We start from the raw sequence: 18,884 nt of genomic DNA, 5'->3' as shown, positions 1-18,884 counted from the left end.
ACATTTTTTCTTTCAAACATTCTACAGTTATAGTTTTTCACTCTTTCACTGTATTCACTGAAAAATCTCGTTTTTCTATTTCCACTTAACAGGTGATGATTACAGTAGAGCGTCAGGTGCATCGACATGTCCTGAGTGTCAGGTACATGCTAATTACTGGTGTTTTTTATGTCAGGTATGAGAGAATGTTACCTATTCAAGTGCTGCTGATTGATATACCCGGAGTGTCAGGTGCACCTTAATGAGCATCAGTAAATATGGTAACATATGTATACACGCCCTGAGCATTACGTTTCTACAATGACTTGTATCAACACATTACATGACTAAATGACTGACGAAGGAGGCCCAACATCCCCAAATTTCTCCATATTGTGAAAATCAAAAACATGAAAAACGTTATTGCTATAATTTTCCAATATGACGTCATACAATGCAATAACACAATAATAAATTAACAATGTAATGGACTGGATCAATTTGAATAAAAAAACTAAATAACATCAAGACAAATTAATATGTCAACAAATTACAGTCAACAGCCTAGTAATCTTGTTAACATTGACAATGTTAGTACACCAGTTTTCTAAAAAATTGTCACTTTTAAGTGGATTATGCGATAACAGTCACTAGACCACCTTCCTAGTAATTTTATAGCTGAACAGGTATGATGCAGGATGCCGCTGTAGATGCCCCTGCCTCTAATTCTAAAACTGTGTGTCAAGTTAGCACTGCATTTTAGGGATACATTAAGCATGGCACTGACATATTTTTGGGTCACAAATTCGCCACTTTGCAGAATAAACCAGGGAGCGGGAACAAAACTGCGAAATGATAAGTAATGAGCATATGCATTAAAGGGACAAGGCATCCACCAAGTATAGAAAGTTTTTATCCTTTATAAAACTCATATGGTGATAAGTGTGTGAGAGGATGCAATTTGTGTTTGGTAGGAAAGACTTACTTGGATACTCGCAATAGGCCAAAAAACGCCATTAATACTAACCAACAACACATAGCCTTATCGTAGTTAAGATATTGGCTATCTTCAAAAAACAACAAAATCTCTGATAGATGAGCCGAGGTGATTGGTAGGCAAAGTACAGGTATATTAGGCAAGCTTCTTTGTATACCATGCATAGTGTATCTTAGTCTATTCATATTTTACGTTGTGTTATGACCATTAATAACTCTCTCATATTGGACTCCAGCGAGATAAACTTTTATGGTTTTGTATTTGACCATTAAAGCAAGGTGCATAGCAAAGAGTTGTAAAATTAATTCCTGAAGTGGAAATAAAAGTGTTGACAATTTATAGCAGAATCTTTTGTATGCACGGAAACCAAAGCGATTTAGTCAACCCGGTGTTTGCAGAAAGCGCTGAATTTTAAGTAAAATGTCAATCGGTCAGTAAGAGTTCGACATTGCTGGAGAAATTGGTGTGAGTAGCTTGTCTGTTTCTGGGCACGACTCTTGAAATTTTCATCTGCAAACGGGAATGCACATCGGCATAACATTTCTTGCACCAAAGACATGATGGATTACCAAGTTAATGTTATTTTGAGCATTAAAGAAAAACAATTTTCTTATTAACCTCATAATATGCTTGCATTTACATGAACCTGTTCTCTAAATTTTGTACCAATGCCTCATTGTCTGTGAACTAGATAACTTGCTTTTTGAGCACCCCAAGTATGTACAGCAACCACAATAGCCAAAAGCTCTAAAAAGGAAAAACTGTGACCCTTCCTGGTAAACTTAATGGAGAACTGCCAACCGTCAAATAAACCACCCAAACCTATGTTAGACGCGTCTGTAAAAAAATTAAAACTGGAGGAAGTAACTTTTTCTATCATAGCCACACCATTCCAAGTTGGCAAGAACTCACACCACCATTCTATTTCCTTTCGTGATTCAGAAGTAATACTAATGTGATGGAACAAACTACTCACAGACGTGGAAAGATTAATCAGGTGCCTTAAGAACACATTTAACAACCGTGCACGCAAAGGACAACGAGCCAATAATTATTTCTTTGTACACTTCTTCTGCATTAATTAATTCCTGAAAATCGTTAGGTAAACATATGATGAACTTTCTAGTATCAATTTCTATGCCAAGGTATGTAATGACCTGTGATGGTCGAACAAACTTATCTAAGGCTAAAAGAACATAAAGTGCTGAGAAGACATCTTTAATTACTTTTTTAATGTTGTTAGACATGCCTCCCTTGTTCTTTCTCCTGTTAAAAAAAAACAAAAAAAAAACAGTAAGCTGTAAAGGTACATCTGAGAGGGTGGGGGGTTATATGCAGCCCTTTATAATTACGACCTGGGTAGGGTACAGTTCCTTTACAGGCAACAAAAATTCTAGCTCTGTGAAAAATCTTTAGAACTGAGTTTTTTTAAACATTTTTGACAATTTTCTAAGCACTTTCTTATGAATTCAACTTGTTTTCTCATGATAGCCTGATATTTTCTATAGCATATATTATATAGTGTGTTATAGCGACTAGAACTAGTCGGTTATTACACAATAGTAAAAAGCGGTTTTATTTCATGGAACAAAGATAGTCAACAGCTTCATCATTATATACAAATAACATTTAAAAATGAATAACCTAGCTAGCTAAGCATGCAGGTTAGTTAGGTATGATAACGACCTAAAATGTGTGTATCTAGCTAGCTAGCAGACAGTCGAAAAATTTCCAGTTCTTTTTTAAATTAAACCTTAGCAAAGCAGGACATTTTTTAAAACAAATTTAATCCCTTTACATCTTTTAAACCCCAACCTAGCTCTAGACATCAGATCAGATCAGGGATCAAAAGCTGCCTTTCAAGCAAACGAGCGATATCGATTTCACGTGCACCACACGTGAGCGATTAATGATTGCCATTGCCTATGTACCAGATAGATCAGTTGTTGGGCTATTATATGTTTTAGGGGGTGTATTTGTGGGTAGATTGAAGTCCGAACCAGCAAAATAAAAATAAATAAAAGAAAGTGAAGCAAGAATTCCCCTCGCTTTTTGAAAATAAATTATTTTTTTTCATATCAAGAGTAAAAGCGTATTTGGTGGAGGGCAAAATCCACATTTTTTTGTAATTCCTTTGCTAAAATAACTTGGAGACAGAGGTATACCAGAGAACTCGGCGTTTATCTTTCCGCTTCCCTCATAGCTTGCTGCTGCTGCGACCCGTGTGTCACCTGGATAGTCATTGAAACTCATTCAAGAATTATATTTGAATTTATACTGCTTGTTTAAGACATGTCTTTTATAACAATTTCAGAAGAAAGCCATTTTCCAATACAAAATCTTCCCTACGGTGTTTTTTCTGTGGGTTCGTCAGTAAGTGTTTTTGTTTGAATAGTTGATTTGAATACTTTGAAGTACATTTTGTGAGATCTCAACGAGTCCAATGCTCATCATATCAATGATGCTGTTCGTGTTGGCCTTTTGAAACTGAACATAATTTGATATCAGTGGCTCATCAGGAACAATGGAAAGAAAGCAATCCAACTTCGATTTGAAACAGTCTATACTGCAATCAGGACAGGTTGCGTATTGCCTTTGGTAAACCATTAAACAATCGACTCCTTGAACAGCCAAGATAGTGCAACGAATCTTATAAATTTCCCTTTCTTCACTACAGGAACAACACATTTTCGACCCAAGGATCATTTAATACTATGTTTTCAATCACTTTCCAGATGTAAATTATGGCATACCGTTCTCTTCTTCTCTTCAGAGAATACAGATTTAATCTTTTTTGGATGTTCCAGTACAAAAAACCTTGAGTTCCAATGATTTTCCTAGTAACGGTTCTTTGCACCATTTTTATATGTATTGTATTTGCCCTTTCATTAGTGGAGACCATAACTGGAAACAATAGTCAAAGTGACATTTGCAAGGCAGGAAAAAAGATGGGGGTGCTAGGTGAAGCAAAGTAATTATCAGTTCATTTCTTCACACAAAGGCATTCCTATGACTTTTAATGAATTCAAATAAATCAGAAGCCATCAACCTACACTCTATAATGTAGTTTATAACCCCAACGATGTCCCTGTTAGAAGAAATCGACAGTAACCTTTCTTCACCAAATCCTAGCATCTTTTTTCCTGCCATGCAAATGCCAGAGCCAAGGGGCTTACCGCTAAAAAGTAAACAAAACTAATGATTTTCAAAGAGTCAACATCATGGCTCTCGAATGTTCGTAATATCAATCCAGTTATCCTGTTTGCCTTTGATATAAGGTTTGAAATATGCTTATTAAATTTTTAATCATTCGACATTATAACTTTTATTAATCTTTTCTGACGTGTTACTTAGATATACAGAAAGTGGTTTCAAAGACTCAATCTTTCCATAACTTACACCAATTGTGTTTCATATTATTTTCATTTATCCACTTATAAATTATATTTAGATCACTTTGGAGTTTAAAGGTGTCCATGAGGCCATTATTGTCTTTCAGAATTCGTGTTTCATCTGGAAAGCTGGATGCTAAAGAATATTTTTTTAGTTTTGATTTAACAAACCATGATTAGTAAAAGCAGTGGGCCAGAACAGACCCCTGTGGACCCCTGATCCAACATTAGCGGGTATAGATTTTACACCATTGATGTAAACATATTGTATTCTGTCTTTAAGGAATGATTTAATTCATTTTATCAGTTTGTCATTTATACCAAGTTGCTTCAGTTTACCAACTAAGATGGAGTGGTCTACTTTGTCAAATGCCTTGCTAAAATCTAAGTAAGTTGTATCTACATTTAAACCACTTTCCAGAAAGGATAGGATTGTATCATAATGGGTCAGTAGCTGCGATAAACAGGAATGACCTTCTCTAAAACCATGTTGTGAGTTTTTAAAAAGATCATACTGTACAAGATGATCAACTATGTTCTTTTTAATTCAGGTGGTGTAAAATATAGTTTAGCTAGCTAGCTAGCTATGCATTTTTTGTCTTTGTTATTATTATTGGAGACAAAAACGCAATAGAAACAAGGAGACTATGGAAATTAGCAAAATAAGAAACTAACATGACTTGAAAAATTATGCGTTTATTTCAACACTTATCTTTTACTTAAAGTAGCTACGTTCTGCCCAGATTGCAAATGTCTTGGTGGTCAGATTATGAACGCTGATATATGAACATCAGCTGATGAAGGCTTGTTAGCCGAAATATATTATGTGTTTTTTATTTTATTTTTATTCCATACACATTATATGCATCGGCTTATACATTAATATACTACATAAGTATATACATAAAATGTTATATGCATATGTTTTTTTGAAAGGGGGGATTTGTAAGAGTCTGGTATTTTTTATTAAAATGAACTTTGGGCTTTGTAAACATAGATTTTGCCTTGTGTAATCCACTATAACAAATTTTACTGCTTTATATTTTCCATATTTAGCCTTCAAGGATTGGTGTAGCAATTGGTGATTATGTGTTGGATTTAAATGAAGTTAAACATCTATTTAATGGACCTGTGTTAAGCAGCAAGCAGCATGTGTTCAGTGAGGTATCTTTAAATGCAGATTATAATTTCTATCATTTTCAATGCAGTATAGGTAACACAAACATAAGAAATCTATCCCCTTCTTAATGAAATATTGGACATAAACTTTACCAGTATAAACAAGTTTTTTTGTCAGGTAACATGGGAGTATGCAATTTTTTTCTTAACCATTTTTATATAATTCGAAGTAAGTTTCCATGAAAACACTAAGAAAACGTGTTTATGTCATTTTGTATAGCAAAATGACATAAATACAAAGAAGGGCATAGATTTCTTATGTACGACATATTGAACATGATGTCCCTAAATATCTTTATCATGTTGTCCTTTTGTAGACAACCTTAAATTCATTTATGTCTCATGGAAGAAGTGCATGGAAAGAGGCAAGAGAAAAACTGCAACAAATTCTTTCAAAAGATGAGGTATATATGTATAATACTTAACATTTCTTGCTAAATTTCTAATGTTTTAATTGCAGTTATTAGACATTATCACATTCTTACTTGTCATTTTAAATAGTTTTTGGGATTTATTCTAAAAGCTTAAACTCTTTAGAAAACAAAAATTTTACTAAATTTTTTGTTTGAAAGTGCTGCAAATTGCATGTATACATTATTTAAGTAGGCCTTGTTTGGATATATTTACAATGAAGCAGGTTTTAAACTAATCCAGGATCCCTCTCATGTACAATATTTCTTGGCCTAAAAAGGTGAGCAGAAAAAGCTTTTTAACACAACAGTTCAATGGCGCGCAACATTTATAAAGATTTATTTCGATGATGATGTCACCAAAAAATGTATTTAGAAATTTGCTAAACCATTGCCTCTTTGGTATGCAGCTTAAAAGCTTCATGAAAAAAATGTATATGATCATTTGTTTTCGAGAAAGATTTATATTGAGTTTAAAAGGTTTTTTTCTGACGTTATTAACTTATTGGTCCTGAATCAGGTAAGTTTAACCTTTTGGGAAATTGGCTTAATTTAGGTTCCAGGTGGTCCCTAGTAACCTGTACTAGAGTGAAATAACTAAAATAATTTGATAAAAATGACATCATGACTCCGTTTTCTAGTACATTTGCAGTAAAATATTGTACTTGCAAGCTACATTGTATTTTTTTTTTGTTAAATTGTTTGCAAAAATTGGGAAAGTATTTTATATGAACTGTTTATTATAATTTTGTTTTGCTTTTAGGGAATTTTACGTGATGATTCAACCCTGAGAGAAAAGTATGTTTCTAACTAAAACATTTCGTTAGTTTTGAAATTACACAAAATTGTGCATTGTGTTGTATTTAAATAAAATAACTTGCATTTATACTCTCCAACAGTATATTGGTTATATTGAATATTTATTGGTTATTATATCCATTTTTTTTTAATAAGTTAGTGGACTAAGGTTTCAAAGATATCTTATAAAGGGCCTAACATTGCCATGTAACAAAGTTGTTTTAACTTGAATATGAAATTTATTGAAGCTGAAATTACACGACACAAGGGTCAAAATAATAAAACATAAATATGACAAGTTATACAACAATAGCATAATTATAACAACTGCAATCACAAAATGTGATTTTGCCATCTTTGATAATCAGATGTTATTTCCACCCCTGTGTATACAATTTTTTGGTAAAGCCCTAATTATGGTGACATAATTATGCAAAGCATTTTGTTGTGTGCTTATACAATGCATAAATGATATGCTAATAGTAGATGCTGTCTGTCACTCATTGGAGAATTCTGTTCACAACATATACAATGCATAAATGATATGCTGATAGTAGATGCTGTCTGTCACTTATTGAAGAATTCTGTTCACAACATATACAATGCATAAATGATATGCTAATAGTAGATGCTGTCTTTCACTTATTGGAGAATTCTGTTCACAACATATACAATGCATAAATGATATGCTGATAGTAGATGCTGTCTTTCACTTATTGGAGAATTCTGTTCACAACATATACAATGCATAAATGATATGCTGATAGTAGATGCTGTCTGTCACTCATTGGAGAATTCTGTTCACAACATATACAATGCATAAATGATATGCTGATAGTAGATGCTGTCTGTCACTCATTGGAGAATTCTGTTCACAACATATACAATGCATAAATGATATGCTGATAGTAGATGCTGTCTGTCACTCATTGGAGAATTCTGTTCACAACATATACAATGCATAAATGATATGCTAATAGTAGATGCTGTCTGTCACTCATTGGAGAATTCTGTTCACAACATAAAGCATTGTTTTTGTTTGCTTTCAGCATTCATAATTTTTGCTTTGTTCTTATGAACATTATGATACAGCTGCATTTATATTTTTCCTTGTTAAAATTTTGATACGCCAGGCTGACTTGTTTACACTTCAGTTATCAGCCTTTATTTGGTTTTTTGATAAATAATTCCCAAGTTAAAATATAATGTAATGATTTAATCAACATTTTCATCAAAAAATCTGTTCTATTACAATATAAAATGTTGTGTGTTGTATTTTCAGGCCAAAATGCCAGCATTTTTTGGGCATTTTTATTTAGGCTATGGTACAATTTTTTTGTTTTTTTTCAGCTACGTTGTAAAAATCTGAACTTAAGCTTTGCCAAATCTCTTGTTAAAAATATTTGTCTAAATTTACAGAGCATTAATTCCAAGAAGTAAAGTTCAGATGCACCTTCCAGCAAAAATAGGTATGTACATATAGTTAAAACAAAGCCTTGTCACAGTTATAAGTCAGTCAGTTTAGTTCAGTATGCAGCAGAATCACATTTTATTTTTGTATATTTATTATATTACTAGGCTATAAGTTTGTGTGCGACTGAAAATACCAAACCATTCCAAAATTCAACTTTCCAAAGGAGATCTTTTTTTCATCTAAATTTATTAATCGGCTATTTAAGCATTACTGCAAGATTGTCAATTAGTGAAGCCATTGCATTGCACCTAAAACTTTGTTTACTATTGCATGGCTGACATCATTAAAATCATTAATCTTGTTCTTCTGACTAATTAGATTTTTTTCCTGGTTCTTTTAACTAGTTTTGCATTAATTTATAAGGGATTAGTTGATTCCAAATTAATGCTATAATTTAAAACCTACAATGGTAATGCATTAAAAATTTAAACTAGAAAATGTGCTAACGGTTGTTCAACGTATTCTCATATGTTATGTTACTTTTTAGGTGACTACACCGACTTTTATTCTTCAAGAGAGCATGCTACTAATGTTGGTACTATGTTTAGAGGAAAAGAAAATGCACTCATGCCGAACTGGTAAGCGTTGGCATATGTTTAACTCTTATAACTCTGCAACCGTTTTTTGAAAACCCCGATAATTTATCCTTTCTTTTACCAACATTCTTTCAATTTAAATCCGATTTCTGGCCACTTGCTACCTCATCATTCTATCCTCTATTTTAATATTTCAAAGTTGAGTGATAACGAGTTATAGCCACTAGACATCATATTAGGTTCAAATTTTACAAAAAGATACCTCTTTAATTTAAAGAAATTACAAACTATATTCTTATTAATTTTATTTGGTTTGTTTGGTTTATTTATATATATATATTGTAGTATCCTTTCCTATTTCTTTCTTTACTTTTTTACTTTCACCTCTACAACGTGAACTATTTTCCACAAAGGTTGTATCTTCCAGTTGGATACCATGGGAGAGCCTCTTCAGTTGTTGTCTCCGGTACACCTGTACGTAGACCATGTGGACAATCGCGATCAGATGACAGTACGTTATTTTAAATTATTTTCACCTTTTTTGTGCTCATATTTATTTCAAGGGTTGGGCCCAATTACGAAAAATTATATTTTTTTATTTATCTTGCTGCTCACTTACATTTTTATATTAATTTTTTTCATCTAATTTTTTTTTTTTATATTACTGATACTTTTAAAATTGGTTAAACGCCAAAAAATCCACATGTTTACATTGCTAAAGACTACTGCTTCATGTACCAATTAAATTTATTTTTCTTACCTTAGCTAAACCACCAGTATTTGGAGCTTGCAAAATTATGGATTTTGAACTAGAAATGGTAAGTAACGCATCTCTTCATTTTCTATTCGTTGTTATATTTATAGCCTCGTCGACTTAGGGGTATTAAAATTAAGTTTTTTTAAATCTTCAAACACAGTCGAAGAAATGAATTTGCCTCATATCGTAAATTTAATTGTTTAGTTAGCCTCCTGTTCTAAACCAATACCTTTCTTTTTTCGCACAAGAACGTGTTTAGTTTGAATTGACTTACTATTGTGAAAGACAATGTGTCAAAGACAAACATAATTTTGTTGCTAACAGTTTTTTTTAACTGATGTTAAAAGTTAAGCCAAAAATTGTTCGATAACATAATATTTTTTGAAGTGTGATTTCTGCAGTGCAGTGCCAGTCAAGGTAAGCGTTCTTGAAATTCATTACCATTGTTCAAAGAAATAAAGAAATCAACTCGATTCTAATTCATATTCTTCCGTTCGTCTACTGTGTCATCCCTTAGTGTACTTACAAGTCCACGTACTACATAAAACATAGAAAAAAGACCATTCGCGAAAGTTTTATCTCGCAAAAAAATAGCGATCGTCAGTTTCCGAAATCTAAAGAATCTCAATTATCTCCTTGTAAAGGTTACTTAATTCTAGCATAGCGCCATAAGGTTCACAATCAACTGAAAAAATAACTTTTACTGTTTCTCATCTCTTATTGTTCTTAAGAAAGTTTATTTTTTTGCGATTGGTGAAAATTTTATTCCGCGAATTTCGTGAAAAACAAACATTTTTTGAAGAAATAAAGAAAGCAACTCGATTCTAATTCATATTCTTCCGTTCGTCTACTGTGTCATCCCTTGGTGTACTTACAAGTCCACGTACTACGCTTCTCCTCGCTGTAATAATTTCACTAGAATGTGTTAGTCTAGCTCTTATGGGATATTCCCATACATGCGCTAAGTCTGGGCCAAGAGCTACTCGAAATGTTTTTGTGTACATTCCAAGATAATGACCTCCCAAGGATAGCAGGGGAATTGTTATTGTCACGGCACCGAATATCGCGACAACCATGCCGATGAACTTTCCAAAATCTGTTTTGGGCACGATATCACCGTAGCCGAGACATACAACTGTTTGTAGAGCCCACCACATGGACTGAGGGATGCTGGTGAAATTATTATCGGTTGGATTTTCAATGAAATACTCCAAACTACCCGAGATGCAACACGTTAGAAACAAACATAACAGGAGAACAATCAAGTCTTTCATACAGTTTGCGATGATCCTTAGTACGGTGTCCAACGTGTGCGAGTGTTTCGAGAATCTAAGAAGTCTCAACACGCGAACAGTGCGGAGAGCTTTCAGAAATGCAACGTTAGAAGCGCCTTGTGACGTCACTGCTGTTACTATTAAATATGGGAACACAGCTACAAAATCTATGATGTTAAAGAAATCTTTTGCGAATTTCAACTTTTGTGCGGAGACTACGAAACGTAAGGTTAATTCTAGAGCGAAGAGGATGTTGAAGCACGCTTCTGTTTGTACCCACGGATCTGTCTTGATGTTTCTTGTGCGTTTGCTTGTTATCTGCGGCAAGGACACGACGCAGTTGAGAACAGTTGATATCAAAATAAGTAGCAGTGACAAGACCGCGTAGACGTAAGCTCCTGTAGAATAGTGCGGATCGTCTAGAAACTTCCTTATCTTGGAGAGACACTGGCAGTTTGTTGCGAGCTGTGAGGAGCTGTGTTGCGATGACAAGAAGTAGCCTTCTTTCGCGCGTATGTAAGTAATACGCTCCTCGTCTATTCGAAATTGATAGCACACAGTGAGAAACTCTTCCATACTTGTGTCATATGGTCTGGAAAGTATACCGTTCGATTGATAATAAAACAAAATGGCGTCGAAACACCTTGTGGAGCAGCTGAGGTGGATGATGTTTTGAGCGTGGCAAGTTAAACGCAATCGCTTCTTTTCTGTACCTAATATAGTGCCAGGAAATCTATCTAGAGTTTGTGGGTATGTCTCGTAATGTTTTCCACATACGTTAAAGTATACCTTGCCATGCATGTTAAATCATCGGTTTTTACTTTACAACAAATTTGGATGTTCCAGTGGTATGTGGTGTTTAATATCACCAAACAGTTCCAAACAGATATTGAACCAGAAAGCCAAAATGTCAACAAAGTATTTTGTGTTCAATAAGCCTGCAAGTGAATGATTTCACATCACGTGTTTAATCTCACTGCGTCCAATCGTGATTTGCGTTTGCCCTTACAGGATGTCGATTTAATCGATGGAAAGCAAAAAGTAAAACAATTTTTTTTTTTTTCATGTTCTTTGTTTTAATGTTTCAAACATTGAAGAAGGGATTTTCAATTGGGCTTTGTGCGGTTACATGATTTTTTATTGAATATACCCTTATATCCACAAACAATATATCCATCTATTTGTTTCAAAAGAAAAGGCGAAACAAAAATTTGCAAATTTTTTTATAAAACAAATTGCCTTATCTTCGATCTTATTGTTTGTGAAAAACAAAGGAAATAAAATAGATGTTTTTTTCGCTGTGGTGATTTTTTTTTCGTACGTGACCACGCATTTATTCATTGGCAATGAGCATATAGATCTTCGAAAAAGCAAAAACATGCAAAGTTAATGAATCGAATGTAATAAGTCAACGCTTGAACTCAAAATATTTATAATTTTTCTTCGACAATGTTTTGTTATTGAGCGCAATTTCGGACCACCTGCTGTTGTAACGTTAACAAAGTTGAGTACTGTCGGATAGAAAATTTAATTTTCATTCATGCTGGCCTCTATTTTGATTTGTCAATTCTTGATATTTTTGATTGTTGTAACCATACGTATCACGTCTGAGGACTGAAAATGTTAGTTGTAGTTGTCTCTGAAATCCCCTGCGTTGAAAATAAAATGATAAGAAACGTTATTGTCCACAAAAGACACACATGTGTTATTTCTTTACAAAGAAAATGCACAGCATGTTATGGTATTCAATAAAACTTTGGGATAGGTTATCTAAAAATTAAAAGTAATACCTCTTTCGTATCTATTTTGATGAAAATTTTAGAAACACTGTCCATTTTATAGTTTTTTATTTTATATTTTCTTATTTTATAGTTTTTAGAAACACAGGCCAACTGTTTTTTTTATATATACATATACAAGTAAAAATGGTAGAGTCGATAGTAGCCGCAAACGGAAGATTTTATGTGATTTTTACCGCACATGGAAAGCCAACTTTCTTTCACACCATCAACGACTGGATTTATAACTGCATATGTTCTGGTATTTTAGGCTTTTTTCTGTGGACCAGCCAACAAATTAGGTGAACCAATAACAGCTGCAAATGTAAGTACTGTTAATCTTGTGGTGTTGCTGGCCAGTACGATGGGATTTATCTTGACGTAGTTTGCGCTCCGTCAAACATTAATTATATGGACCATAACACAATTATTCTGTATCAATAAAACAAAGATAAAATACATTAGATTAAGTCTACTTTGAGTTAACTATTTACTGATTTTTCAGGAAAATAAACGTGCTTTTCTGACGAGATTAATTTTCGCAAATTTTGCAATTTTCGGAATATTACAAATAGTACAATCTCCCCGACAATAACGCTTACCACATCACATATACTTTATATGTTATTTTCTTTTTCTTTAGGCTCATGAACATATTTTTGGATTCACTCTTATGAATGACTGGAGCGGTAAATATCCTTTTTTTTTCGTTTGCTTTGTGTGCGTGTGTGTGTGTTCAGCAGGATTCTGCTTCTACAAACACAACTTTTTTTCTAGCGTTTTCTTGTTACAAGCATACCATGATCAATACTAAATTTTTCATAGCTCGTGACATTCAGAAATGGGAGTACGTACCGCTGGGTCCATTTACAGCGAAGAATTTTGCCACCACCATCTCGCCTTGGATTGTCACGGTGGATGCGCTAATGCCTTTTGCAATTGACAATGTGAAACAGGTGTGTTAGTGATTGAGTTTGTGGTCATGTGTCAATAGCCTGAATTCCTTAGAAGTAGAGATGTAATTTTCTGAGGTGTCTTTTCAAAAAAATTCTACCAGACTTTCTAAGAGTTTGGTTACACAAGAATGAATCAGCTTACTGTTAGTTAGTTTGAATGGTTACAAATTGATCAAATTATGAGGAATATTTGTTACACAACGATTTAAAATGAGAATGTTCTGTCCAATTATTTTTTTGTACGTTATGACATTATTTTCCCTATTTTAGACTGTTTGTAAAAATATGTTAATATGTTTCGCCACAAAAATCTAAAAATTGTTTCTCCTACCTTGCGTCATTGGCCGTGGGTTATATCTGCATGTTTCTGCGCACGATATACCATCCACAGAAGACTGCTTCTTTGTTAAAAAATAAACCTTAAGTGTTTTTAACATATTTCAAAAATTACAAAGTGTCAATTGGATTAGTTATTAAATTATTTGCGTGTAGCAAATGTCATTTAGTCTAGCCGCGGCGAACGATATTTAAAAAGAAATAGGTGATATATTTCATAACGAGATTGCATTTAAATTTGCACTAAACTTTCGTATTGTAATTGCTTTCATTATGTTATTGATGCAATTGAAATAGTGACTTTATGAAGGTGGTAATGCCATTTTGTGGTTGAAGTTATGTTTTCTTAAACGTGCTACCTGTGAGAGAAATACTCATGTTACACTGTCGCGTTTTGTTTATGATTGTATGCATGTTAACTATCAACATGCTGCGTTAATTTTTGTGATGTCCGAAATTTACACAAAACAGAGTTATATAATGTAGCATATTATAAAAAACTGTCATTTTAAGATATTCTTCAGTATAAAGTTTTTCTTCCAACTTATAGCTTCAGTTTAAAAGTTACTCACTGCAGCTGTCAAAGCATTCTGCAGCAAATCTTAATTCTTTGTGTGCATCCCATTCTAGCATTGTTTTTTACTCTAAGAGTTGTATTCTTTCATTTATTTTCAGGAACCTGAAGTATTTCCTTACTTAAAACATGATGATCCGTTTCGATTTGATGTTCACCTGGAAGTTGCCATTAAAGGTAACTTTTAAAATCTTTGATTTGTATCTTTACAATCATCTCTTGGATTTGTTTTTGGTATATACTAAACTTTAACTCAATTTCTTTAAAATCTAAATTGTGATTCTTTTAGGAGAGGGTCGGGAGAAAGCTGGTGTTGTTTGTAAGTCGAATCTGAAGGTATGATGTCTGCACACTCAATCAGAGCGTATCTAACACACTTCAACGACAGTGTCACATAGCAAAATATATTATCATTTTAGAATATGTACTGGACGGCTAAACAGCAATTAGCCCATCATACTGTAACCGGATGTAACATTCAACCTGGCGATTTAATGGGTTCTGGTACAATTAGCGGCTCGGTATGTTACCAACAAAACATATTCGTAAAAAACTTAGTAATTTCATCGGGGAGTAATTGTTTATATTTTAGAATGTGATATATACATGTTGAAATTATACCGTATGTAAGGGAAGGAATGAATGAGTAGAAAAGAATGCGGAATAAATGAGTGCAAATTTGCCTTGTATCCACAAACCTAAATTCCGCTATTGTTAAACTTAGGCGAATATTCACTATCCTTATTTTCGCATTTCATGTTATTCAAGCTTCTTTGCAATCTGCCTATCACTTTTTCTCACTTTGGAAATAGGATATTAGCAACACAATAGGTATCTTAGGTTACTATTTCGCCATTTTAATATCGAATTTCAATAAAAATGGGCATTTGCAATTTTTTATTCCGTATTTTACATAATTCTCGCAAACAATTCCTTTCCTCCCTTCCCTTGTTTTTAATGTGACGTTAAAACTATTCTTTATTGTGTTTTGATGTAAATGTGTTTGATTTAAAATCTAAAAGAACTTTCTGTTAACCCTTTCTACTTTTTAATTAATTGTAGGAGCAAGAATCGTTTGGTAGCATGCTTGAGCTGTCATGGAAAGGTAGTCGTGAAGTATCAATTGGAAATGGTGAAGTGCGCAAGTTCTTAAAAGACGGCGATGACGTTGTAATGACGGGCTATGCACAAGGGATTGGTTATCGTGTCGGTTTTGGAGAATGCACAGGCACAGTTTTACCAGCCCTGTCATCATAAAGGCTTGATACACAATGTTTGACAATTCTGCAGACTGTAGAAGAATATTCAGTCATCGCAAGCAGCTTTGAAATACACATGGTAAAAGTCGCTTCATTATAAATGACGAATTGTAACTAGATATAATTAACATAACCAAGGATGTAATGTTTTTTTGTCGTAAAGACGACAAAATGTTTTTGTTACCGTATTAAGGTGTCGGATAATCGACATTATTTAAACGTACCGTTTTTCTTTTTTAAATTAAAATCAAAAAATAGTACGCTGAAAAGAAACATTGTGAACACAAGTTTTTTTCCATGACAAGAAGGAGCTTAAAGATATAAAGTATTGAGTAAAAAGAATCAAATTTTCTAAGTCGTAGTAGCTATTTTGCTATGGTTTCGCTTTCTATGTCTTCAATTTCGCGAAAATCGAAAAAGGATAAACTTTAGGAAATTTGATATTGAGTTGAAATTTTACTATAGAGAAACCACCAAACCAGTTTGATAGGATTATCATAAAAATATTTTTGTATTAGCTTTACTTTTCGAGTTTCAGAATTTAGGTAATTTAAGAGGTCGATATGGTTTTTTGAAGAAAATTGCAAATTATTACCTCTCACCAGACAAGTGGATAAACCTTGTCAAAACTATTAGTTATTAACGCTGGTGTACATCAGGAAAATTACAAAGAAATGGGCCAGTTATATAACGATTTAGGTTGTAAGTTTAGCAAGTCCCATGTTTCATTATATGATGTAATCGTCGTGACCATTTGCGGCTAATCCTTCAGTTGGTATACTGCTGGTTTTCTGGTCTTTCTGTCGATATACTGCTGTTCTTTTGCTATTTCTGTCGATATACTGCTGCTTTTATGCTGGTTCAGTCGATATACTGCTGGTTTTCTGCTAGTTCTGTCGATATGCTGCTGGTTTTCTGCTAGTTCTGTCGATATGCTGCTGGTTTTCTGCTAGTTCTGTCGATATACTGCTGCTTCTCTGCTAGTTCTGTCGATATGCTGCTGGTTTTCTGCTTATTCTGTCGATATGCTGCTGGTTTTCTGCTAGTTCTGTCGATTACTGCTGCTTTTCTCGTCGTTCTGTCGATATACTGCTGCTTCTCTGCTAGTTCTGTCGATATACTGCTGCTTTTCTCGTCGTTATGTCGATATACTGCTGCTTTTCTGCTAGCTCTGTCGATATACTGCTGCTAATTTTGTCGATATACTGCTGCTTTTCTGCTAGTTCTGTCGATATACTGCTGCTTTTCTGCTAGTTCTGTCGATATACTGCTGCTTTTCTGCTAGTTCTGTCGATATACTGCTGCTTTTCTGCTAGTTCTGTCGATATACTGCTGCTTTTCTGCTAGTTCTGTCGATATACTGCTGCTTTTCTGCTAGTTCTGTCGATATACTGCTGCTTTTCTGCTAGTTCTGTCGATATACTGCTGCTTTTCTGCTAGTTCTGTCGATATACTGCTGCTTTTCAGCTAGTTCTGTCGATATACTGCTGCTTTTCTGCTAGTTCCGTCAATATACTGCTGCTTTTCAGCTAGTTCTGTCGATATACTGCTGCTTCTCTGCTAGTTCTGTCGATATACTGCTGCTTTTCTGCTTATTCTGTCGATATGCTGCTGGTTTTCTGCTAGCTCTGTCGATATACTGCTGCTAATTTTGTCGATATACTGCTGCTTTTCTGCTAGTTCTGTCGATATACTGCTGCTTTTTTGCTAGTTCTGTCGATATACTGCTGCTTTTCTGCTAGTTCTGTCGATATACTGCTGCTTTTCTGCTAGTTCTGTCGATATACTGCTGCTTTTCTGCTAGTTCTGTCGATATACTGCTGCTTTTCAGCTAGTTCTGTCGATATACTGCTGCTTTTCAGCTAGTTCTGTCGATATACTGCTGCTTTTCTGCTAGTTCTGTCAATATACTGCTGCTTTTCAGCTAGTTCTGTCGATATACTGCTGCTTCTCTGCTAGTTCTGTCGATATGCTGGTGGTTTTCTGCTAGTTTTGTCGATATACTGCTGCTTTTCTGCTAGTTCTGTCGATATACTGCTGCTTTTCTCCTAATTCTGCCAATATTGTCGATATTGCTCTGTGGCGAGAAGGATTGTTGTACGTTCACCTTTCGGGTGTTTCTCTTTTGTTTTTAATACTGAGCCCTGACCGTACTAAATAAGTTGTTTGAAAGAAAAGAGAAAGAGTTGTTGGTCCTCTGGTCTTTCTGTGAAAACTGGTGGTTAGCTGTTTTAACTCTTACTTTGACCGCTTTTCCCACGTTTAGTTTAATGTTATATTATATTCAATTGTGGTCAGAATAAACGACTATGCTTCAATACAAAAAACTTAAAAAATTATAGAACTGAATATACTAATAAACTCTACTAAAATATGACAAGGGTAAAAGAAAGTATGAAGTAATACTTACACAAATCAGCAACTCTGTTCTAAAAATACAAAAAAAAAATGCGGCTGAAGCGAATGCTAGCAAATGGGACACAACATTTTAAGGGGTTGCTTGTAACAAAAAAGTGTGAATACTGAAATCGCGAATAATAAAGATACATGAAATAGGAAATATGATACCTTAAGGGTAAGAAATTTTTGTGAATTATCATTAATTTTATGAAATCAAATTCTTGCGAAAAAATTAAATTTTTCAAATTCGCGAAATTAAATTCTTGCGAAATATTAGATTTTTTGTAACACACGAAAAAAAATTAAAATCCTGCAAAAACAATTATTTTTATGTCAGATTTTCTCAATAGCAAAAGTACCCTCTTCCCTTTACTGTCTTTCACACAACCTCGTTCCCAGTGCTTTTTGTCTCTCATCGGCGCTGCGCTTATTGATAGGTGTCATATGAGATAGGTGTGACGAAAAAGGTTCGTCCCGGGGTCAGAAAAGAACAAGATCCCCTGGGGACGAAGTTGTCTTTCACACTCGTGAAAAATTTTAGATTTTCGAGAAAATAAATGCTTGCGAAGAAAAACCTTTTTTGTTTTTAAATTCGCGAAATGAAATTTCCGTAACGCGCATTGTTTTGTAAAAAAAGTTGTGGACATTGCCCGGAAGAAACAGGTGAGTAATTTTTTCTCTTTATATATTCGCATATGATCTTTAGGAGCACCCATTTTTCTAACAAAAAACGTCCTTTTTATAAAAAATTTGATACTCCACTCGGGTACCGGGACAAGTTTCGC

General features: G+C 34.0%; 1 protein-coding gene and 1 long non-coding RNA gene across 2 annotated transcripts; one reads left to right on the top strand and one right to left on the bottom strand.

Annotated features, from left to right (window-relative positions):
- Positions 1 to 394: 394 nt before the first annotated feature.
- On the bottom strand, positions 395 to 2,780 carry LOC130641448 (uncharacterized). Its single transcript, XR_008982460.1, has 2 exons — positions 1,953 to 2,780; positions 395 to 1,723 (listed from the first exon to the last, which is right to left on the bottom strand). It is a non-coding gene; the product is annotated as an uncharacterized LOC130641448 (long non-coding RNA).
- A 271-nt stretch (positions 2,781 to 3,051) lies between these two features.
- LOC130641447 (fumarylacetoacetase-like) lies at positions 3,052 to 15,918 on the top strand. Its single transcript, XM_057448252.1, has 15 exons — positions 3,052 to 3,349; positions 5,425 to 5,532; positions 5,865 to 5,951; positions 6,721 to 6,755; positions 8,175 to 8,224; positions 8,717 to 8,807; positions 9,179 to 9,276; positions 9,531 to 9,583; positions 12,846 to 12,899; positions 13,218 to 13,263; positions 13,400 to 13,530; positions 14,542 to 14,617; positions 14,730 to 14,776; positions 14,860 to 14,961; positions 15,503 to 15,918. Exons 1-15 carry the CDS (start codon positions 3,269 to 3,271, stop codon positions 15,695 to 15,697), a joined length of 1,254 nt encoding a protein of 417 aa, XP_057304235.1. The 5' UTR covers positions 3,052 to 3,268; the 3' UTR covers positions 15,698 to 15,918.
- Positions 15,919 to 18,884: the final 2,966 nt, after the last annotated feature.

This window comes from Hydractinia symbiolongicarpus, chromosome 4 (assembly GCF_029227915.1).
Source record: "Hydractinia symbiolongicarpus strain clone_291-10 chromosome 4, HSymV2.1, whole genome shotgun sequence".
Classification (NCBI taxonomy): Eukaryota; Metazoa; Cnidaria; class Hydrozoa; order Anthoathecata; family Hydractiniidae; genus Hydractinia; species Hydractinia symbiolongicarpus.
Note: the sequence above shows the minus strand (reverse complement) of the source record. Positions and strands in the feature narration are given on the sequence as shown.